A 22,739-nucleotide genomic window follows, 5' to 3' on the forward strand; every position below is an offset into this window, starting at 1 on the left:
AGCGATCCAGGGCCGACCCCGCCCCCCGCGATCCCAGCGGTCCCTGCCCTCTTTGTGCCTCAGTTTACCTCTCCGTGCCTCCCTACGCACCCGTGGCCTCCGCCTGCCGCCCCTCCGCCCGCTGCACCCCTGGCTGGGCTGACCCCACCAGGCCAGGGCTCTGAGCCTGGAGCTCCACACCCCACCCCACGCCCCCAGGGCACAGCCTTGACCCCCGGGATCCCCAGGCTGGGGTGGGAGTCGGCATCCCGAGGAGCGGGTCCTGGAGTGCAGGGGACGCGCCCCCCGCCCTGCAGGATGCAGACACAGCCCCTGTGATTCAGCAGGTGCTGCAGACAACATCCTCCTTCCTTCTCCCCACCCCGCCCAGCGAGAGGGCGGGTGGCACCCTGGGGCTCTCGCCCTGACCCCAGGCCGGGCGTCGGTGACCCGCACCCCTGCCCTGCGCCCCGAGGGGACATCCGCACCAGGGACGGGGGTCGGGGGGCCGCCCGACTGGGCATCCGCCTTCCTGCCGTGGGCGTGGGATGATTTGGGGTTGACTGGGCGTTGGGAGGGGCAGAGGGGTCTCAGGAAGGTGCTCCTAGGCCACTCCCTGGACCTGTGCCCCTTCCCCTCGGGGCTCCGGGTGCTGGGGCCCCTAGAGATGGGATAAGGGGTGGAGGTCACACCATTAAACAAACACCCCAAATCCTCTGGGGTGGGCCAAGTTTCTCTTTGGGCCTCTGTTCTCCCATCTATAAAATGGAAGCCCAGTTACTTCTCTTAGGCAACTCCTGTTACCTGAGAAAATACAGGTTAAAAAAGAAACAAGAGGACATGCAATAGTATTGCCCTATCTCCGCCCAGCCAGGACACGGATGGAGGTGGGACCCCAGAGAGGACTCAGTGCTGGTGGGGCTCTTGGGGAGCTCCAGGCTGGGGGCAGACAGAGGGAAGGGTGGGGTCTGGGCGGACAGGGGTGGGAGGCACAGGCTGGGGAAGTTCCCAGACAGCAAGGGACAGCCGGACAAGGGGTGTTCCTAGATAGGGGCAAAGGCCAGGACGTTTGGAGCTGAAGGCCAGGTCTGGGAAGGGCTGGAATGTCAGGAGGTGTGGCCAGAGAGGCCCCCCAGGGCTGGGTCAATCCAGGCCTCTTATCGCTAGCCAGCCCAAGGTACCCTGCAGGACCTTGGGTCCTCCCAGTTGGCCTGGTGATCTCCTCGCAGCAAGCCACACAGACATGAGACTCCAGGAAGGGCAGTGGGTGGGCCTGGCCAATTGGGAGCCCCCCGACTCCTGGGGCTGGGGAGAGCTGGTGGTCGGGTTTCCCCCATACCGGCAGGTCCTGAGAGGGGGCCACGGTCCTGCCCAGGCCACGAAGCAGGCAGGCAGGCCCTTGCCCCACACCCTAAGGGACTTCCGGCCTTGGGTACCAGGAAGTGGCTGGGCTCCTCCCTCCCACGCCCTGGCTGCTTCCTGCCCACCCGGCAGGCAGGAGGGAGCGTGGGAACTTCTCAGGGCCCTGGCCCCTGCCCCACCCCCTCCTCGGGGCCCTGGGACCCAGGTCTGTGCCTCTGACTCCCTGAGCTGACACCCCACTCTAGGAACCCTCCCAACCAAGGCCAAATCCCCCCACCAGGTGAGCAGGCGGGAGTCAACGTGTTCCATTTTCTGTTTATTACTTGAAATCACGGTGCTCGTGTAGGTATTTTTTTTTTTAATTTTATGTTTTCATACATGAAAGTCACGCCAGGTGCTGGGACCCCCACAGCCCGACCCCCCGAGGGCGGGTAATGCTTTCTTGGGCAGCCCTTACGGGGCAGAGGGTGGCGAGCCGGTTCCTGCCTGGAGGTTCCACCCGCAACCCGCGGAGGCACAGACGTTATTTAAAAATCGTTAAAAAACAAAACAGAACACACATTTAAATAGGGTATCCAAGACAGTTCTTCAAAAAACAAACCCACCCCTGTTTCTCCTTTTTTTTTTTCTTCTTTTTTTTTTTTGGAAAAACGAAAACAAAACAAAACCCCAAATCCTTGAGCTCTACCCTCTGGGACCCCTCCCTGCCCACCCCCCACAAAAAAATGTACAGAGCTACAGTTACAACACGTGATGTTCACATCTGAAACCATTAACTTTCCACACATAAAGGGGGGAGTTGAGGACCTGGGGTTCACCTACAAGAACAAAGGGGGGGACAGGCAGGGCCAGGACAAGACCAACAGGCAAGGTGGGGAAGGGCCCAGACATCTCCGTTATCATTAAAAAATAAAAAGTGAGTGGGGAAAAAAAATGCAGAAACTACCCCACTGAAATGGCCCCAGGAGGGGATTTGTCCCTCCCCTCTGGAGCCAGACACCCCTAGGGCAGGGGCACCGAGGGGCGGGGGGGTCCAAATTAGACCAGCAGCGGACCCCGCCACGGGGTTAATGCTACACGGAGTTGTTGCCCCCTGCCCAGGGGATTCACAGCTCAGCACCCCCTCCCATCCTGGCTGCAGGAGGGGCCCCCAGACAGTCCCAAATCCACATCCCTCAGGTTGGGCCAGGAAGGAGGGCTTGGAGGGGGGAACTCCCCAGCACCCAGCCATTCTCTCCCCTTTTTCAAGAGTTCCCCAACCACTATTGGCTCAGTCAGAAAATTAATAGTCTATAAATACCCCAAGCTCAGGCAGGTCAGAAAACATGGGGGTGGGGGCGGAGGAAACAGCACAGTCTGCCGGCTGGGGCGGGGCAGGGCGGAGCGGAGGGCGGGCTGGGGGGGGTAGTTCCCCTCTCCCTTCCCGGCAGGAAAGGGTGCCACACCCCTGCACCCAAACCCTGTGCGGACCCCAGTCCCAGCCTCTCTGCTAAAACGGCTTTGCTCCCCTTTTTAAAGAAATGAAGGAAAATGCAAAAAGAGACCAAGAAAAAAGGACAGGAGTGGAAGAGAAACAGTCCCCTTGTTGGCTTCTGTGACCTGTTGGCTTGCTGTAGCCCATTGGGTGCTGCTGGCCTGGGGTGGAGGCCCCGAAGTCTGCACTGGGGGGAGGATGGGTTCTGCGCGCTGTGGCCCCCTCCCCTTATCTGTAAAGTGCATAATGACGTATCAACATTTTTGACTTAAAACCTGAATAGGGTGGGGGGGGAGGGAAGGAGGCGGAGGAAGGGAGGGGGGCAGGTTTCTCCTTCACTCTCCGCCATCCACAGACTGCTACATATTGGAGCTGGGGAAGGTTGGCAGGGAGGACTGACCCAGCGCAGAGTGAAAGACAGGTAGGAAGAGGAGGAGGAGGAGGAGGAGGAGGAGGAGGAGGAGGAGGAGGAAGTGAAGGAGGAAGAGGAGGGCAGGAGTGGAGGGTGAAGGAGGTAGGAAGCAAAGCCCATGAAGAGTCCAGGAAACCACAGTCTGAACTTTTTAAAAAAAGAAAAAAGTAATAAAAAAGGAAAAAAGAAAGGCTTGTGGCTGGGGGGAGTGGCTGCCTGCCCTCCAGGGCTGGACCACACTCTCTCCCGGGCTCTCCGAGTCCCCGCCGCCCTGGGCTGGGGTTCGAGGGGCAAGGGTGGCCGATCCGAAGATCCTAAGCCACCACGAACTCTGACTTGATGTCAGGGTTGACTTCTGGCTTCCACACGGAGTCCTCGAAGTCGAGGCCCAGGCCGGAGGCCTCGCTGGAGCTGCCACCGCCCCCGCTGCTACTGCTGTCGCTTCGGCCGGCCTTGCGGCTGGGTGACCAGTGGTACGGACCCCGCGCGTCCCGCCGGGCCTTTCTACGCAGCCGTTTCTGCTGCAGGAGCAGCTGCAGCCGTTCCACCTTGCAGCGTGTGGCGCGGTTTTCCGTCTGCCGAAGCCGGTCCCCTGCAAAGGAGGTAGTGGCCGGTGACTCCCAAAGCCTCCATCCGCTGAACACAGAGGACCACCCCAGACCCCAGCAAATGCCCCTGAGGTCAGGCACAGTCCTGCCCTCCCTGGAGACTTGTGCCAGCAAAGGAAACAGTCAAGGGCATCCACCATGCCGGGCAGGAGGATTGCTTGAGCTCAGGAGTTGAGACGGGCCTGGGCCACAAAGCCAGACCCCTCCTCTACAAAAATTACACAATTAGTTGGGCATGGTGGTGTTTGCCTGGAGTCCCAGCTACACAGCTGGCATCTAATTCTCTAGCTCAACCGTGAGCTGGGGAGGTCAGGACTGTCCTGCCTCATTCTTCCGGGAATCCTACATGGAGGGGGCTTGGCCGCTTCTGTGATCTGAGGGGAGACACTTAGGGGTTGTACCTTTACTTTATATTATTATTATTCTTTTTTGAGATGGAGTCTCGCTCTGTCACCCAGGCTGGAGATCAGTGGCGCCATCTCAGCTCACTGCAAGCTCCGCCTCCCGGGTTCATGCCATTCTCCTGCCTCAGCCTCCCGAGTAGCTGGGACTACAGGTGCCCGCCACCATGCCCAACTAATTTTTTGTATTTTTAGTAGAGATGGGGTTTCACTATGTTAGCCGGGATGGTCTCGATCTCCTGACCTCAGGTGATCCGCCTGCCTCGGCCTCCCAAAAGTGCTGGGATTACAGGTGTGAGCCACTGTGCCCGGCCGGTGTCCCGCTTTTAAACTGAGCCGGGAGGAGCCCCCGCAATGGATGCGGAGCCCAAGGGCAGTACAGTGGCCATCCTCCCGTGAGACTCCAGAGGGGAGTAACCCGCCGTTTGGGAGTAGTGGGGAGCTGGGGGTGTTTTTTCAAGTCACTGAAATGCTTAGGGGTGGGCTCTGGCCCCGCCTTGGCCTGCCAGGACTGACTTGGCCATTCACAGAGGCTCCAAATGCCATCTGGAGATGGTGCCCCGGGGGGGCCAGGAGGAAGTGGGCCTGGGGCACCCCGGGAACACACAAGGACACTTTGTGCCCGACACACATGCTGCCTTCTCTCCAAGCTGGAGCAGAGCAGTGGCCACGACAGCTGCCGTCCCCCCCGGCCCTGGGCAGGTCAGCTGCTCCTGTGCCCACCGGCTCACACAGAGGGGCCTTGAGAGGCTCAGGCGGGCGGGGAAGGCGGGACACCCGAGGGCGGCCACTCACCCGGAGGCTTGCACATGCGGATCTGGCTCTGCAGCAGGGAGGCTGCGGGGGCAGCCGTGAGCTTCTCGCAGGAGGTAGTTCTGGGGGCCAGGTCGGGGGCCGGCGAAGCCGGGGAGCACTGGGCGTGGCAGCGGAGCTGGGCCAGCGAGGGGGGCATGCCCTGGTAGTGCCGGGTGGCGCTCAGGAGGTCATTGAGGATCTGCAGGATGGTGCCGATGTCACGCCGTGGCCGCCCGCTGCTGTCTTGGCAGTTGGGGTGTAGCGTGCCTGTGGGCAGAGGTGGCCGTGAGCGCCCGGCATGCGCACAGTCCCATACGTCCAGGACAGGCATCCACGGGTGTGAGCTCATGAGCTCAGACAGCAGGGTGGGCATGTGGGCTGATGTGCACGAGGGACCACAGGGCAGGAGCGGGACACGTCCCCAGTATGCGGGCGCCTGGTGACCCGCAGCCTCCGGGGCACGGCCAGGCTTGTGTGTGGGGATTCCTGGGGGACATGTGAAGGGAGCAAATGGACACAGCGTGTGTATGCCCAGAATGTGTGGAGCTGCCTGTGAGCGGATGTGGGCCCCAAGTGCACAGGGTCACGGGACACACCTGAGGTCATGCGTGTGCTGTGACACCTACCAGAGAAGGTCCCTGAGAAGACCCCCGGGGCATGATTCACAAAGCTCTCGATGACGGCGCCGGGTTTTCGGGAGCGGGGGGCAGGGCTGGCCCCTGGGGTAGACGCGGTGCTGGCACCAGGACTGGCACTGCTGCTGGCCGTGGGGGAGCAGTCCATCTGCTGACAGGAGGAAGGGGCACGTGAGCACGGGGTCCAGGCTCAGGGGATCACCACCAACCCAGGGTCCAGAGACAGCACACCAATCTAGGCTCAGGGAATCACCCACCAGCCCAGGTCAGGAGATGATCCATCAAAGCATGGTCTAGAGATAAACTAGCCCAGGGTCAGGAGGTCACAACCAACCCAGGGCATAGAGATGACCCATGAGTCAAAGGTCAGGAGATCATCCCCTGGTCCAGGTCAGGTCAGGAGATGACCCACCAACTCAGGGTCCAGAGACAGCCCCACCAGTCTAGGCTGGGGGATCACCTACCAGCCGGCGGTCACAGGATAGCCCTTAAATACAAGGGACTCACCTGGGGCTAAGAGCACTTGTCCTCTCCAAGCCCTCCCCAGGACGGCCCACCCTTTGGATTCCAACCAAGGGTCACCCTTCCCTTCCCCAGGCTCACCTCTGGGCAGGTGGTGGAGGCTGCGTGGGACCGGAAGGAGCCGGCTGTGATGGGCGAGGGAGACGCAGGGGAGGGGCTCGTGGGCACCGGGGGGACTCGGGCAGCACTGGACATGGGCCGGCAGGGTGAGGACACGGGGGAGGCTATGCTTGGGTCCCCCCGTGCAGCAGCGGCGGCGGCGGCGGCGGCAGCCAGCACATGGCGGTGTTGCAGTGGAGCGTGCTGGGCCGCGAGCTGCAGCTGTACGAACATCATGTGGTCGCCCACACGCAAGGCCAGTGTCAGTGGCGAGCGGCCCGACAGGAAGTCACTGACCTGCAAGGAGAGCGGTCCATCAGCTGGGAGTCCCAGCCTGTGGCGCCCCCAGCCCAGCCCGGCCCAGTCCCCCCGCGCTGTGACCTGGGGCCTCTCGCCGCCCCTCTCTGGGCTCTGGGGTCCCTGTCGGTGCCACGGACGCTTAAATAAAATGAATCTGTATTTCCGGAAGCCTCCTCCGCCAGCCCGGCCCGGCCCGGGCGCCGCTGGGGGCTGTGGGGACAGAGGCGGGTCAGACGGGGGCCTGCCCCTCCCTGGCCAACTCGGTCAGTTCTTGCAAGGGGAAACTGAGGCCAGAGGGGACGGGGCCCAGCTGGCAGTCGCTGACCTCAAACAACCTTCACTTTGCGTTTCCCCCACCCTCATGGGCCCCTAGATCCTCTCTGCCTGTGGATGCGGGAGGGGCTCCATCTCAGGCCCCCTCCCAGCGATGTCACCAAGGCCAGCAAGTGGGTGGAATTTCTGGACGAATTCTTCTGTCCTAACCTTTGCTTTCTCAAGATAAATATTTATCTGTCCTGGGCGGGGCGGAGGCCGAGGGGGCGGCGGCAAGGCTGCAGGAAGAGGCCCTGACCGCCCTGGGGCTGGAGTCCCAGAGGGCACAACCTGCCCCAAGCACAGAAACCCTCAATCTGCCCCCGTTCAGGGTGGGTGTGGGTTGGATCTGACCCTGTCCTCACCAAGCCCCTTGCTCTGGGTCCAGGCCAGAACCCTGCTCTCCCCAGGGGCCAGGATGGGGGGGGTGGAGGTTTCTGAGAAGTGACATAGGCTGGGATGACTCAGAACCGACCGCCTCCCAGCTTTCCCTCCTGGCTCTCCGCTGGCAGTGGCTGGCGTAACCTTCTCTGCTTGGGGCCCGTGGGGAGGGGGGCAGGGAGGAGGGCAGGGCAAAGCCCCCACCCTGAGGCCCAGCCTGCCCGGCCCCCCTGCCCCAAGACAGCCTTTGCAGGAAGGGCCCGAGGTGGCTTCCCGAGAGCAGCTGGAGTCCCCACCACCACCCGCCCTGCAACTTCCTCCCTGGGGAGGGTAAATGGGCGGGCAGGACTCAGTGCCAGGCAGGGAAGCTACCCTGGGGAGACCAGTGTCTCCGCCCAGCCCCCCCACCCCAGCTCCTTCCTGACGCAGGCGCCCAGGGAGGAGGGTGTGAAGCCAACACGCCCTGGGCCCCCTGCCAACCGCAGCCCCCCAGCAGCGGGGAGCTCTGCTCACACTCGCCCCAGGAAATCACCTGCAGCCCCCAGCCTGGCTCGGGACCCCGGCTCTGCCCCCACGCCACTGCTGCTGCTGCTGTGGCCACCCCCCTGGCAGACCACCCAGCTCCCGGCCCCCGCCCTGCCCCCTCGGTGCAGGACTCTACATGTCGCTGGGAAGGAAGAAGGGGGCACGGGCCTTGGGGCCAGGGAGGCCCGGGAAGCTGGCCACCCCCTCGCTGGGGCGGGTGGCAGCCTGCGTCCTCCACCCTGGCAGCGGGCGGATTGCTGAGGCCTGTGTCACCCTCCTGGGAGGTGGCCAGGGCCCTTGTCTGAGGAAGGCTCAGCCGCAGCCAAGAAAATGAGGAAAGAAGGAGGAAAAAAAAAAAAAAAAGGCCGCAGCAAAACCGGGAACCGGGTGAGGGCCAGCCCCAGCCTCCCTCCTGGCCGCTTACTAAATATTTTCCTAACATCCTGTCTAGGCCTCACTGGCCCCAGGGCTGGGCGCCCCCGCCCCCTCCTCTTTCAGGGTAGAGAACAAAGGCCAGAGAGAAGAGGAGGAGGAGGGGGTGACGAGATCCCCACCCTCTCACGATGGGGTCACGGAAGGCGGAAGGAGTGTCACCCAGGCCGCCGCCCCCGGCCCCTAGCAGAAATGTAAAAAAGGAGAAACTCGCTCTGGGGAAGCCACAGAGACTGGGGGCGGGGGGGTGGGGGGGCTCCTCGGCGGGGGCCAGAGGGGGCTGGGGATGCGGGCCAGGGTGTGAGCAGGGATGAGGCCCGGTGGGCCAAGGTCACCCCGCAGGCAGTCTTGTGAAAGCCAGGTCTCCTTCCCCCAGGGCAGCCACCGTGGGAGAGAAAACCCTCCGGGTCAGGTGGTGAGTCTTGGGGGAGAGGAGGTGAGGAGGCCAGGCCAGGCTGGCACCCAGGCAGAGTGGCACATCCCCTCCCCTCCCCCAGCCTCCTGGGAACACAGACAACTCCCAGGCACCATCGGTGGCCGAGGCACCCTGCCCCCGGGACTGCCCTGTTAGGAAGGGGCTGGCGAGGTCTTACCTGCGTCTCCGTGAGACTCTCGAGGGCTTGCATCACAGACTGCTCCGGCCTTGAGGCCTGAGACTACAAAGAGAGGCAGGAGAGGGGCCTGAGTGTGGGGTCGGAATCACAGGCTGGAGCATGGGGTGGGGAGGGCCCTGCTGGCTGGCGGAGTGGGGGCCCCAGGTAGTGTGTGTACGCGGACAGGTGCCGAGGAAGGGGCTACTGCCTGTGTGCGGGGTCCTCGGGGGGCACGCAGCCCCATGGCCATTTACCATAAGGCCCGCTTCCACGGTGGGTACCAAGGTCAGCTTGCTGCCATCACCCACGCCGAACTCCTGCAGCTTCCCCGAACTGAGCCGGCTGGGGGGAGGAAAGAAGAGCATGAGACTCCGCGGAGACGATACAGGGCCGCGGAAGCAGAGGCCGCGGGGGAGGGCTGTGCTTGTGTGGGGAGAGACGGATAGGTTCCCACCCCCAACCCTTCCCGGCTTCCAGATCCAGGGCCCTGAGCGCATGCAGAGGTCTCCGTCTGGTACTGGGAGCCCCATCCTGGCGATTCGGACCCCTTCCCTCCAGTGGAACCCCCGCCCTGGACTCTGGCACTCTGGCACCCCCTCTGCACCCCAACCAGGCACTTTCCCCTCGTCTGGGCCCCAGTGTGCTCTATGCCACCTTCTCCCGCGCCCCCAGAGCAGCCCCTGCCTCCAATTCCCCAACTCTAGCCCTGGCTCGTCTTTGTGGGCGCCACGGGCTTCGGCCCGAGAAGAGGCCCTGGGGGCTGCGCCGGGCCGGGCTCTCCCTCCTCCTACCTCCCCAGCGCAGGCCGCCGCCGCGCAGACAAAGGAGACCCTCCCCCTCCGCCCCTCCCCCGCCGGGCCCCTCCGCTGGGATGGACACTGCGTGTCCCCGGAGGCTCGCGGGGGGAGGGCTCCGGGCCTGCAGGCGATTTAAATACCAGGGGGGAGGGGAGGCTGCGGGGAGCGCTCGGAGGCGAGAACAAAGGGGGGAGAGAGACGCAAGTGGGGGGAGACAGCCAGACGCAGAGGAGGCCGCCGAGCAGATGCGGAAGCCGGCGCGGACGCAAGCGGGAGGGGGCGGCGGCGGCCCCCGCGCCCGCAGCCGGGACCCCCGCGCCGCCCTGGGATTCCTGCCCGCCCCCAAGGGGGGCCGCCGAAGCCGGGCCTGGGACGCCCTCGCAGCCGCCTTTGTGCTGCGACCCCGGGCGGGGGAGGGGGCCGAAGCAGGCGAGGCCGAGCAGAGGGCGCCCGAGAGCGCGCGGCGCGCCCCCGCCCCCCGTCTGGCCGCCCCCTGCCTTCCCCGCGCGGCGCGCTCTTTGTTCCCGCCCGGGGGCCGGGGCCCGAGGGGGCGGCCGGCCGGGGGCGCGCGGTACCTACGTGTCTTTGTGGAGAAGCGCCAGGCGCTCCTTGGGCACTTTCAGGCGCTGAGACAACCGCTTGCGCAGCCCCTCCACCGTCTCATCGGGCGGCACGGCCAGGTCGTAGCGAGTGCCCGTGGTGCTGTGGATGGCCAGGCTCATGGGCGCCGCCTCGGCCGCCGGGCCCAGCTCGCAGGCGCCGCCGGGGGCCCCGCGCCGGCAGCTCCGGGCGCCGCCGGGCTGCGGCTCCATCCCCGGCGCGCGCTGGGGGCCTGGGGGCGGCGGGCGCCGCCAATCCTTGCCGTGCCTCCGGGACAGGGGCTATGGGCTTCCCGGATGCCGGGTCCTCCGGGCACTCGGGGGCGCGGAGCAGCGCGTGTCCTCCTCGAGAAAGTCCCAGCCGCGGAAGGCGAGACCGAAATCCAAAATCCGAGTGGCGCTCCGAGGTCGCTCCGGCTCCTGGGGGCGCCTTCCGGGGGTGGGGACGGCACTCGCTTCTCCTTTAAAGGGCGGCGGGCGCGACCGGGGCGCGGCGCGGGGGAGGCTCCTGGGGAGGGGGCGCCGCTCGGCCGGTGGCGCTGGGTGCCGTCTGCAGGCCGGGTCGCGCTTCCTCGCGCGTCCCCTCCCTTAGCAACAGCCGCCGCCGCCGCCGCTCCGAGGATCTGGGGGTGAAAGTAACAAGAAAAAAAAGTTATAATGTATCAACGTTCCAGGGGGCGGGGCCGCCGCCCCCTCCCATTCACTACTTACTCCGCCGGCCCCGCGCCGGCCAATCGCCGCACGCGGAGCGCCCAGTCGGCCGCGAGTCCGGGCCAATGAGAGCCGTCGCGGCACCGCCCCACGTGGCGGCCGGGCCCGCCTCTCACCCCGCCCTCGGCGCCCCGGCGCCCAAGGGGAGCGCAGCGGGGGCGGGGCTGGCGCCTCTCCGCGCCCTCCCCCGCCCAGCCCGCGCCCGCAGCCATTCATAAGCGCCCGGAGCCCGTAACAAAGGGCGGGCGCGCCCCGGGGGGCGCGGGACCCCGGCCTTGAGACGGGCCTCGTCCCCCTTACGATCTCCGGGGAGCCACCTGGGAGCGATAGGGGGCGCGGGCCATTGTTCCCGGCGCCGGGAGGGGCAGGAAGTCGTGGGGCCACCCCGCCGCGTCCGTCCGGGAAGAGCCGTGAGCGGAAGCGGGAGCGCGAAGTCTGCGCCTCGTGGCCGGGGTCCCGGGGCGGGCGGGCGACGGGGCGGCTAGGGCCGCGGCCCCCGGGGAGGGCGTGGTGAGTGGGGGCGGAGTTGGGGCTGGGGCGGGGCTCCCGCACCTCGGTGACGTGGCCGGGTGGCTGCTGCCGGGGACCCGCGAGCCCACCCCCCGGCCCCAGGCAGAACCCGTTTCCCCGAGGCGCGCCCGCCCGAGCCGTGACGTGACGCGGCGTCCCCGGCTGCGCCCGCGCGCGCTCGGGGATGCGGTGAGTCAGCAGCTCGGGCGCGCCCTCTGCCGAGCCCGCCTGGGAGCGCCGCCCGGAGTCCCGGGGAGGGGGCGCCGCGCTGCCCCTGGCAGGGGAGGAGGACGACGGGGCTGCGCGCGGGGGAGGAATCCCGATCAGGGACGAAAGACTAGTCGAGAGACTGGGACCGCGTGGCTGGGAAACGCAGGCCGGAATGGCAACCAGTTCAAGGTCACTCGCGGGGAAGGGGGAGTGCCTGGGGGGCGGGGCGGGGGCTGAGGTCCGGCCAGGGCGGTGCTGGCTGCGCGGAGCCCCTCCCACCCCGCACCCCGGGGGGCTTCCCAGGACCAGAGGCACCCCGAACCCCTCCTGTCCCAAGAACAAAGAAAAGTGCGGGCATCCTGAGTCGTCTAGAGTGGGGACCTCTCCTCGGCCCGCAGGTCCCGCCCCTTACTCACCGTGCACGGCCGGTCCTGCGTCTCAAGTGCTGCGAGTACCCTCGTCCGGGACTGAATGCGCGCTGGCCGGGCCGGTCTGGGCCAAGCGGGCGGCCCCCAGCCTTTATCCGCGCCGCCTTCCCTCGGGGTGGAGTTTGGGCGGGCAGGGGGGCGGGGGGCCGGGCGGGCGGTGACGCAGACTGGCCCCCGCCCCTGCCTGCCGGCCCGGGCCCTGGGGCGCCTTGGCGGCTGGGCCACCCCGTACCCAGGCTTGGCGCAGTTCATGGGGGGACGCCCCTTGAATGCCCCGATACAGGGGTCTCGACCTGCCTTGCCACGGGCTCGGATGCACCCCGAATCGTCACCGGGACAGGGTTTCGGGGTGTACAGTGCGACTCCCTGCCCCGCCCCCTTCCTGCCGCCCCAGGCCTGGTGCTTCCGCCTGGGGGCGCCCGCGTAGGGGGGACGGGAAGAGGGGCCTGAGTCAGCGGCCGTCGTCCAGGAAAACAGGCTGGAGTCACCTGCCGTGGAGTGGGGGTGCCCTGGCCAGCCCTGGCCTCCTGCATCTGTCAATGGTGACCTCAGAGGGCATTTATGGAGCGATTAGCCAGTGCCAGGCCTGCCTTGTGCCCAGCCAGTCACCAGCCGGCTATGCCGTGACCTCGGGAGGTAACTGGCCTCTCCCAGCCTCAGCTTCTCCAGGGTGGGTGGGAGTGTGGTGAGGGGATGCAGCAGGCTCACTCTGGGGTCATCACCCCCCCATTAATGTAGGACATGCACTGGTTCCCAACCTCTGGGGTGGGCATTACCCCATTTTACAGATGAAGAAACTGAGGCCACAGCCGATGAGACAGGAATGTGGTGTGCATCTTACCCTTCCCAGTCGGCTTTTTGAGGATGGCCCTGGTTGAGGTGGGTCCCTGTCTGCCCCTCTATCCAGAGAAGGGGACCCCGTCCCCACTGGAGCACCTCCTGTCCACTTATCTGGCTCCTCCCTTTATCTGGCCTGACCACCTCCACCCCCACCCTGGCCATGGGCGCCTCTCCCAGGGCTGCGCTCTGCTTCAGGTCTCCTTCCGGCTGCCACCCATGCTCCCGGCAGCTGTGGCCCCCACCTTGACAGGCACACCCAACCCCGCAGGGTCAGGGCTAGGCCAGAGAGGGAGAGGCTGGGATAACCCTTGGAAGGGGGTCACCGGGGCTGGGGTTTGAGGAATGAGTAGCAGTTTGTCACATAAAAAAGATGATGTGGCCAGGTGCGGTGGCCCACGCCTGTAATCCCAGCACTTTGGGAGGCTGGGGCAGGTGGATCACGAGCTCAAGAGATCGAGACCAGCCCGGCTAACATGGTGAAACCCCATCTCTACTAAAAATACAAAAATTAGCTGGGTGTGGTGGCACACGTCTGTAGTCCCAGCTACTTGGGAGGCTGAGGCAGGAGAATTGCTTGAACCCGGGAGGCAGAGATTGCAGTGAGCCGAGATTGCGCCACTGCACTTCAGCCTGGGTGACAGAGCGAGACTCTGTCTCGAAAAAAAAAAAAAAAAAAAAAAAATTTGGGCGTAGTGGCTTACGCCTATAATCCCAGCACTTTAGGAGGCTGAGGTGAGCGGATCACTTGAGGTCGGGAGTTCGAGACCAGCCTGACCAATATGGAGAAACCCCGTCTCTACTAAAAAATATATAATTAGCCTGGCATGGTGGCGCATGCCTCTAATCCCAGCTACTCGGGAGGCTGAGGCAGGAGAATCACTTGAACCTGGGAGGCGGAGGTTGCAGTGAACCCAGATAGCACCACCACACTCCAGCCTGGGCAACAAGAGTGACACTACGTCTCAAAAAAAAAAAAAAAAAAAGTGGTCCAGGAAGTGGGAATGGCTTATTAGTGAACTGGGCCCAATTGGAGGGAGGAGGGGCAGGAGTCTATTAATGGGGCCTGGATGACAGGCTGGGGCCGCAGGTGGGACCTGCAGAGCCTGGCTTATTCTACTTCCAGAGAGAACAAAGGTGGTGGAGGGAGCTGTGGGCTGGCACCAAATGGGCAGCCCGGGCAGGACATTGGGGTCCTCTCTGAGTGGCCAGCAGCCCCCACCTCCCTCCCTGCCTCTCGCCTTTCATGTGTGGCTCTATCACCTGGACACCGTCACCTCAGTCTGATTGGGAGTGAAATGGGACATGGGTTGTGGGAGAGCCCTGGATGCCGTCACGTCTGGTCGGGAGTGAAATGGACACAGTCACCTCGGTCTGGTCGGGAGTGGAATGGGACATGGGTTGAGGGACATGCTGGGCTTCACGGGGGCCACTGTGTGCCCTTTGGGGACCAGATGCCCAGAGCCAGTTGAATAAACGTGCTAAAACGCTTCCCCACCATTTCCCATATTCAGTGTCCCCATGGTTGAGTGACTTGTTCCTGGGTGTGATGGAGACAAACCCCGTGCTCTGTTCTGCCGCACTGAGCCCCTGGCTGTCCTCACGGAAGGGCCTTGACCGCCTGGTCCCGGCCCCACCCTGGCTGCCTCCTGCTCCAGGACTCGTCCGGCCAGCACGGGCTGTTCCCTCAGGGTGTCAGGTGTCTCGGGTGTCCTGAGGCCTGGCTCCAAGGCTCACACCTCCCTGGCGGTGGGGGCAGGGGGGTCCCCAGAGTGAGCGGCTCCTCCCCTGAGCTCCTGCCAAGTCCCAGCTGTGCCCTCGGTCTTATTTATAGGGTCCTGGTGGCCTAGCAGGAACTCGAAGACCTGGGGCTACAGCCGGGGAGCGGGGAGGGTGAGGCCTGGGCAGAGACTGCTCCTGTGGCCTGGTGGCTGCCACAGCCTTCCCTGGGCTAGGGGTTCCTGGAGAAGTGGGGGCCTGGTCACTCGTGCCCTCAGGCCCAAGCGGAGAGGAAGCCAGGCAGAGGACCCTGGGCTGTTCCGGAATACCTGATCTGCTGACCGGTGGCCTCAGAGTCACAAGCACACCTGGAGGCCCCCAATGGTACCTGGCCTGAAGTGGAGCCGTGGCAAGTCACCCGCATGGGACTATGACGTGGGAGTAAGCTGCCCGTCCGTGCTGACAGGCCCGGGGTGGCCTCTGTCACCATCCCAGCTCCAGTGACACAGGCAGGCCCACCCTCCCCACTCACCCCCCTGGAATCCGTTGCCTACCCCACGCCACAGGGCCCTATCCCAAGGAGGGGAGGAGATCAGGAGACCCCACCCCCGCCGTCCGCACACCACCTGGAGCCAGTGTCACCCGCCCCCAGGGTTACAGAAAGGAGAAGAGGCGGGCCCAGCGGGGCAGTGCCAGGGAGCCACCCCCTCCTGGGTCTACCCCACTCCATTTGGGGCCAACCCAGAAGCCTAGGTGCCCACGGAGGTGCCAAAAACACTGCAGATTCGGCACCCAGCCAGGCAGGGCCACCCACAGGACGGGCGGGCACAGGGCGGGGCCACCGTGGGAGCGGGTGGGGCCCGCCTCTTCCCAGAGGCTGGTGGGCGGGGCCAAGGGCTGGCAGGGCTCAGGGTCAAGGCCTGGAGACCAGGAACTGGGCCGAGGCGTCAGGAGCAGCGGGGACACCCCTCCCCGCCCGATGTCCCCATCACTGGCGACCTTCAACCTCCCCACCATCGTAGGGTGAAGGTCAGCACCCTGCCCGCCCGGCTGCACCCCACCCACCCCCTCGAGCCTGCTTCCTACAGACCTCCCGGTGCCCTAAAGGGCATTCAGTCCAGGGAGCTCAAAGCCCCTATTCCCAGGGGGACATGGAGGACGTGAGCAGAGGCCCCGGACGCTCCCGGCTTCCCCGGGCCAGGTGGAGTAACAAGAGCCGAGCAGTCAGGCTTCCCGGTCTTTAATGGGGCGGGGGCTGGGGGCAGCTCATCCAGAGAGGTGGCTCCGAAGCCGAGGTGGACCTTGGCGACTGGCTCTGCAGGGCAGAGGGGATGGTATGCGGCCCGTCAGGCTGGGGGGATCTTGAGAGGTGGAACGAGAGCCCCATGGGTGGCAGCCACAGCTCAAAGCTGAGGAGGATCGTCTGTCCCTGCCCCAGTCCCCAGGGCTTTAAACACAAGCAGGGCCTGGGGCCCAGGCAGCAGCCTGCACTGCCCTCTGGTGGCCTCCTTGACAGGCACGGCTTCCCCAGGTGGCCGGGACCCCAGGAGCTGGCTGGGCCCACCTGGCACCCCTGCCCAGCCCCTAGCCGGGCCTCGGGACACGGGGTACGCACCGCCTACTCCAGGGCCTTCACCAAGGCCTCGTTGGCCTCAATTCGGATCTGGATCTCTGCCCGAGCGGCCTCGTCAGCTGCCCCCAACAGCTCCGCCTGGGCCTTCTCCAAGTTCGCCTTGGCTGCCTGCAAGGGATTGAGGGGCAGTGAGGGGCCAGCAGGGACCCCAGCCCGGCTCCTGGTCCCCCAGCGCTCCCTCCCCCGCAGCCTGGACAACTCCCGCCCTGGTGAGCCTCAGGTCCCCTCTGGCACTGACCCCCAGGTCCAACATGTCGAGCGTCACCGCCTCTTCTGCCAATAACTGCACGGAAGAGTCGGCGTTCACGGCGACGGAACCACTGCTCACTGGGGGAATGGGGTGGGGGGAAGGTGTGAGACCTCACAGGGCCAGACAGCCTCAGGGATGCCCCTGGTCAAGTGCAGAGCCCCCTGTGAACCAGAAGCTCAACAAACACTCAAGTCTGTGTCCTGAGTGTGCCAACAGACCTATAGGACTGGCCCTGGGGCCCAACATGGGGGGCAACTGCTAGAGAACAAAACAGGGGCCCCAAGAAAGAACTAGAAGCTGGAGGGACCCCCAAAAGCACTACCTGGGGACAGAGACCTCCCTCTGACCCACCACCCATGGCTGAGCTGGGATCCGGGCCAAAAGCAAGCTGAGTTCAAACCCGGCTCTACCATTGGAAACCAGTGATGCTTAAAACTGCTTTTTTCCTGCATAAATGACCTTCCTCCCCTAATCTGATCAGCCCTCCTAACATGGTTTCTTGAGGATTTTTTTTTTTTTTTTTTTGGCACAGGATCTCGCTCTTGTTACCTAGGCTGAAGTGCAGTGGCATGATCGTAGCTCACTGCAGCCTTGAATTCCCCGGCTGAGGCGGCCCTCTTGCTTCAGCCTCCCAAGTAGCTGGACCACAACCAGCTAATTTTTTGTAGATATGGGATTTCACTATGTTGCCCGGGCTGGTCTCAAACTCCTGGGCTCAAGAGACCCTTCCACCTCAGCCTTCCAAAGTGCTAGGATTACAGGTGTGAACCACCGCACCCAGCCTCTCCTCGTTAGTTTGTTTTTATTTTTTGTAGAGACGGGGTCTCACTATGTTGCCAAGGCTACTCTCGAACTCCTGGGCTCAAGCGATTCTCCCACTTCAGTCTCCCAAAGTGCTGAGACTACAGGCATGAGCCACTGGACCTGGGTGGTTTTACATCTCTTGCTTCACCCATCACACGTTGGTTAGTCCAGAGCCAGTCATAAACCGGTTGAGAGCAGAGTCCCCTCTGGTTCGCTTTCATCACCGCCCAGCCCAGGCTCCTCAGTGGACAAACCTGCTAAAACTGTATTTTCTTTTTTGAGATGGAGTTTCACTCTTGTTGCCCAGGCTGGAGTGCAGTGGCACGATCTCCGCTCACTGCAACCTCTGCGTCCAGGGTTCAAGCGATTCTCCTGCCTCAGCCTACTGAGTAGCTGGGATTAAAGCGGCCACCACCACACCCAACTAGTTTTCTGTATATATATACATATATATTTTTTTGAGATGGAGTCTCACTCTGTAGCCCAGGCTGGAGTGCAGTGGCGCAGTCTCCGCTCACTGCAAGCTCTGCCTCCTGGGTTCACGCCATTCTCCTGCCTTAGCCTCCCGAGTAGCTGGGACAACAGGTGCCCGCCACCACGCCCGGCTAATTTTTTATATTTTTAGTAGAGATGAGGTTTTACCGTGTTAGCCAGGATGGTCTCGATCTCCTAACCTCAGGTGATCCACCTGCCTCGGCCTCCCAAAGTGCTGGGATTACAGGCCTGAGCTACCGTGCCTAGAACTATTTTTTCTCGCAGCCTCAACTGAGACGGAGACTGACCTGGGATGTGCAGCACCGGTCTAGCCTGGCCCTGCAGCCCTCCACCGGACTCACCGAAGTATTTGGAGGTGGTGCCGTCCTCTGCATACACCACAACCAGCCCCGGCCGAAGAACCTGCAGCGTGGGCACGTGGGCCGCCAGGATGCCGAAGGCTCCGGTCAGCGTGGGCACGTCCACCTGCCGGACGTTGGCACCGTTGAAGAACACCTGCGACAACAGCGTGGGGAATGATGGCGGGGCAGGCCAGCCCCGCGCCCACCCCGGACTCGGCCTGTCCTGCTGAGAAATGGGTCCGGGCGCTGATGTGAGACACTGAGACAGCCCAGTGCAGGATCAGAGATTGCAGCTTTGGTCCTCAACGTTGCGCCTCATTCTACTGATCCGCGAAATGGGAATGCAACGATCCGGCGACACCCAGGCTTTGGCCAGGGAGATCGGGGAGGGCACTCAGGGGGCGCTTATCTCGGGGAGGTGCCCGGGACGAGGGCAGCGCAGGGCTCGGGCGGCAGAGGCAGGGCCGAGGGTCCAGGACTGAGTGACCTCGGCTTCCGGGGCGCGCGGATCCGGGGACCCGGAAGCGGGGGGTCGCGCCCTAGGGGTGGGGACCCTGGACTCCGGGGGCGGCGGCCACGGAGGGTCCCGACCCGCAGCGACCGAACCTGCGTTGGGGAGGCGAAGGTGAAGGACATCTGGTTGGGGCCGGCGGCGGCAGCCGGGGCAGCGGCGGCCTCGGCATAGGCACGGGCCTGACGGACGAGGCGGCCAAGTCCCGGGCGGCGGAGCAGCGCGGCGGGCAGCATGGCAGCGACCGGCGGCAGGAAGCGGGTGGCGGGCGGGCGGCGGACTCCGGCGCGGCGCGGGCGGCCTGGAGGGCGAGGAGGACGACGCGCAGGGACGTCTGGGAGGAGGAGTCCTGGCAAGAGCGCAAGCGCGAACTACTACTCCCAGCAGGGCGCACGCGACGTTGTCGACGTTGAGGACGCAACGCCCCGTCGTGGGGTATTTTGGGGGTTGCAGTTTTGTTCTGGCCCCGGCTGCAGTTTTGTTCTGGCCCCTTATCCAGCAGGGGGTCAGATAAGGGTGGTGAGACAGTCCTGGGAGGTGGAGGGAGTAAAACGAGCTTCAGTGAAATTCAAGATTGGGCTGCCTGGTGGCTCACGCCTGTAATACCAGCGTTTTGGGAGGTTGAGCCCAGAGGATCACTTGAGGCTTGGAAACCAGTCTGGGCAACAGTGTGGATCGCCCCCGCCCCCGACCTGTCTGTACAAAAAAAAAAAAAAAAAAAAAGATATTTGGGGCGCTCATTGGATGCAGGGTCCTGGATAGACATCAAGAAAACATCAAGATTCCTATTCTGGGCCAGGTGTGGTGGCTCCAATCTGTAATCCCAGCACCTTGGGAGGCCGAGGCAGGAGAATCACTTGACCCCAGGAGATCGAGACCAGCCTGGGCAACATAGGGAGACCCTGTCTCTACAAATAATCAAAAAATTACCTTGGCATGGTGGTGCACGCCTGTAGTCCCAGCTACTGGGGAGGCTGAGGTGGGAGCATCGCTTGGGCCTAAGAAGGTTGAGGCTGCAGTGAGCTATGATTGCACCACTGCACTCTAGCCTGGGCGACAGAGTGAGAATCCTGCTCTGGGGCCGGGGGTCGTTTAGCAGACATTTGAGATCATTAATAAGCAGATCAGGCCGGGCACGGTGGCTCACGCCTGTAATCCTAGCACTTTGGAGGGCGAGGTGGGCGGATCACCTGAGGCCAGGAGTTTGAAACCAGCCTGGTCAACATGGCGAAACCTCGTCTCTAAATATACAAAAACTAGCCGAGCATGGTGACGGGCGCCTGTAATCCCAACTACTCGGGCGGCTGAGGCAGGAGAATCGCTCGAACCCGGGGGGAGGAGGTTGCAGTGAGCCGAGATCGCGCCACTGCACTCCAGCCTGGGCGACAGAGCAAGACTCTGTTTCAAAAATTAATTAATTAATTAATTAAAAAATAAGCAGGTAGTAGTGATAGGTGGTGACAAATGCCAAAAATAAATATTAGTAAAAGTCGAGAAAGAGTGCAGGATGGGACAGGGTGGAACGCTGCAGGTGCCGCGGTTCTAGGGAACGGCGACCGCGGCCAGGGGCACAGCGCGGGCAGGAGCGGGCGATGCGGGAGGGCTCGCTGGGAACCCCGGACCCCGGCGCCGGCAGAGGGCGCTCAGCGCCCAGAGATGCGCTCACCGCCCCCCACCTCCTGCCTGGCCCTCGCCCCCGCGCGCCGCTGACGCAGGAGCGCGTGCGCGGGCGGCTCGGGGCTCCGCTGCCGTCAGCCAGCGGCCCGCGCAGCCTCGCTCGCGGCCATGACGTCACTGCCCCGCCCCCGCGCTCACGCAGGTCCGAGGCACCCGTCCGGGCCCCAAGCCCCCCTCTTCAGGCTCCGGGAAAATGCGGAGTTGGGGATGGCGGGGGTTGGGGCTCGGGCTCCTCGGAAAGGGCCTTGTGCCTAGCGCTGTGGGCTGCTGGACCCCAGGGGTGCAGGGATCTGGGGAGGGCCTGGGGCTGTCCGACACCATCCGTGGCTCCCTACACCGGGAGGTTGCACCCTCGCCCCCTGCCCGTGTTCAGGCCAGTGCAGTGGCGGGCGCTCCTGTCCTCTGGAACCCGGGCACCTGAAGAAGGCCCTGCTGGCCGGACTCAGGATGAAGGGTTGGGCCTGGCTCCTCCCCGCGGGCCAGAGTTGTGAGGGTCACTTGGGGCCTGGTCATTCTGGCCCTGGTTCGGGGGGTGCAGAGGGGAAGCCCCGCTCACTTTTCTAGGCATGACCTGTGCACCACGTCCTCTCCTGGCTCTCGGGACCTCATATCCAGCTGCCACTCCAGGAAGCTGGGAGGCCTAATAGACTCAATCTCACTCATGGAACCACTTCCCTCCCGTCCCCACTCCAGGGTCGCCCACGGGTGAGGGCGGCATTACTCCAGCCCCAAACCTGGGGTTACTCTGGAATTCCGCCCTCTCCTGGCCTGTGCACCCGGCATGGCCACCGTGGCTACCGTCTCTGGCCTAGCAGGCCCCAGCCTCCGCCTGTTTAGTACAGGTACCTTTTCTTCACACAGCCATAGCGAGTCTTTATTAAAAATCGGAAGCCTGGCGGGGTGTGGGGGCTCACGCCTGTAGTCCCAACACTTTGGGAGACTGAGGCAGAAGGATCTCTTGAGTCTGGGAGTTCGAGACCAGCCTGGACAACATAGCAAGATTCCATCTCTACATAAAAAAACAAAAACAAAAACAAGAAGAGAAAATTAGCTGGGCATCATGGCGCGGGCCTGTAGTCCCAACTACCTTCTGGGCTGAGGCTGGAAAATTGCTTGAATCCGGGAGGTGGAGGTTACAGTGAGCCGTGATCACACTACTGCACTCCAGCCTGGGTGACAGTGCGAGACTCTGTCTCTCCAAAAAGCAAAAACAAAATACAAAAAACCCTGAAGCCTGCCTATGTCATGGTCCTGCTGGGAACAAGACGGTTTCTTTGCTTCCTCCACAGGCGCTGACCTGCAAACTTTTCTGCCTTGAAACCTTTGCCCATGCAATTCCCATCTGCCTGGCACCAGGTTCCCTGGTGCTGCCCCTCTGCCTGGAGGGCCAGCCATAAGAGAAGGGCTGCCCTTGGAGTTCACAGCTAGCGGAGTGGGGGTCCCACAGCACACAGGAACAGGCAAGGCGCAAGGCATAGGGCCTTGGAGAGACGTAGCAGAGGAGGGGACTTGGACATAGGCTGGGAGCCAAGAGCAGAATCCCCGAGACTGTGAAGCTGGAGGAGTTGAAGGAAACCGGGGTGAATCTTCGGCTGAATGGACAAAGACGCCTGGGTACGGAGCACCCGCAAGGGCAGAGGCGGGGAGGCTGAGCTGGGCCAGCGGTGTCAGCCTTTCTTTGGGATGAGAAAGAGCAGGCGCTGTGGGGTGTTAGGTGTGGGCCCAGCGGGGTTGGGGTGGTGCTCGGGCCAGGCTGGTGGCAGGTGTGTGGCCTGAGTATCTGAAGGGTGAGGCCCGATGGTCTGAGAGGGAGAAGCAGCGGCAGCTCTGGGACTTGGGTTTCTGCAGGTGTCGTTCTGATGTCACCCCACGAGCAGACCTCTGTGAGCGCACGTTTGGGCCCCATGGGCTCTGCTCAGCTTTAAGCCGGTCTGTGATCGCTGTCACACAGGACAGGGGCCAGAAGGGGCATGGCGAGCCCTCCACAGTGGCAGAGGGGACCTGCGTGGGGAAGCAGGCGGGGCGCCTGTACCCAGAGACCCTGGGCTGCATTTGTGCCCGAGGGGCCCTGGCTGTGCGGCCCCAGAACCCCCACGGACCAAGCAACGTGAGAGGGGAGTCCGTGTCCCCCTGGACCCCACGCCCTCCTGCGCACGCGGCGCACCTCGGACTGCAGAGAGTCGTGCATTCCAGGACACCCCGAGCTGCGTCCCTGGGACCTCAGGACCGGGCGAGGTGAATCGTGCCGATGGGCCGGGGGCGGGGCTCGGCCGCCGCGGCGGGTGCGGGGGGCGGCTCCGCGTGTGGAGTGGGCGCCTGGGAGCGCAGGCTCCGCCCCCCGCCCCCGCCGGAAGGGAAGGGGAGGCGGCGGCCGGCGCGGAGCCAGC

The 22,739-nt window shown here is 64.0% G+C and overlaps 2 protein-coding genes across 5 annotated transcripts; both read right to left on the bottom strand.

Moving 5' to 3' along the window:
* Positions 1-1,644: 1,644 nt before the first annotated feature.
* On the bottom strand, positions 1,645-12,191 carry MIDN (midnolin). 4 transcript variants are annotated; one of them, XM_007994580.3, is made up of 9 exons: positions 12,074-12,191; positions 10,207-10,849; positions 9,085-9,172; positions 8,831-8,893; positions 6,669-6,797; positions 6,270-6,584; positions 5,658-5,814; positions 5,032-5,298; positions 1,645-3,819 (listed from the first exon to the last, which is right to left on the bottom strand). In XM_007994580.3, exons 2-9 carry the CDS (start codon positions 10,437-10,439, stop codon positions 3,542-3,544), a joined length of 1,530 nt encoding a protein of 509 aa, XP_007992771.1. In that variant the 5' UTR covers positions 10,440-10,849; positions 12,074-12,191; the 3' UTR covers positions 1,645-3,541. The 4 variants fall into 4 exon arrangements, with proteins under 4 accessions (XP_007992771.1, XP_007992770.1, XP_037850307.1 ...); XM_007994579.3 differs by having other exon boundaries at positions 5,658-5,817; positions 12,074-12,190; XM_037994379.2 differs by lacking the exon at positions 6,669-6,797 and having other exon boundaries at positions 12,074-12,190.
* A 3,674-nt stretch (positions 12,192-15,865) lies between these two features.
* On the bottom strand, positions 15,866-19,012 carry ATP5F1D (ATP synthase F1 subunit delta). Its single transcript, XM_007994582.3, has 5 exons — positions 18,771-19,012; positions 18,165-18,318; positions 16,513-16,601; positions 16,257-16,382; positions 15,866-15,956 (listed from the first exon to the last, which is right to left on the bottom strand). The coding sequence occupies exons 1-4, from the start codon at positions 18,909-18,911 to the stop codon at positions 16,260-16,262; spliced, it is 507 nt and encodes a 168-aa protein (XP_007992773.3). The 5' UTR covers positions 18,912-19,012; the 3' UTR covers positions 15,866-15,956; positions 16,257-16,259.
* Between the last annotated feature and the right edge of the window lie 3,727 nt (positions 19,013-22,739).

The sequence above is a fragment of the Chlorocebus sabaeus genome, chromosome 6 (genome assembly GCF_047675955.1).
Source record: "Chlorocebus sabaeus isolate Y175 chromosome 6, mChlSab1.0.hap1, whole genome shotgun sequence".
Taxonomy (NCBI): domain Eukaryota; kingdom Metazoa; phylum Chordata; class Mammalia; order Primates; family Cercopithecidae; genus Chlorocebus; species Chlorocebus sabaeus.

Bases quoted from the DNA above. Each gene is read 5' to 3' on its own strand.
- MIDN (XM_007994579.3), bottom strand. From the start codon at position 10,439: ATGGAGCCGCAGCCCGGCGGCGCCCGGAGCTGCCGGCGCGGGGCCCCC. The intron at 6,585-6,668 runs GTCACAGCGCGG...CTCTCCTTGCAG, and splicing joins GGGGCGGCGAGAGGCCCCAG to GTCAGTGACTTCCTGTCGGG. The intron at 5,299-5,657 runs GTAGGTGTCACA...CTCTGCCCACAG, and splicing joins CTTCTCAGGGACCTTCTCTG to GCACGCTACACCCCAACTGC.
- ATP5F1D (XM_007994582.3), bottom strand. From the start codon at position 18,911: ATGCTGCCCGCCGCGCTGCTCCGCCGCCCGGGACTTGGCCGCCTCGTC. The intron at 16,602-18,164 runs GTGAGTCCGGTG...CCATTCCCCCAG, and splicing joins CACCACCTCCAAATACTTCG to TGAGCAGTGGTTCCGTCGCC. The intron at 16,383-16,512 runs GTCAGTGCCAGA...AATCCCTTGCAG, and splicing joins TCGACATGTTGGACCTGGGG to GCAGCCAAGGCGAACTTGGA.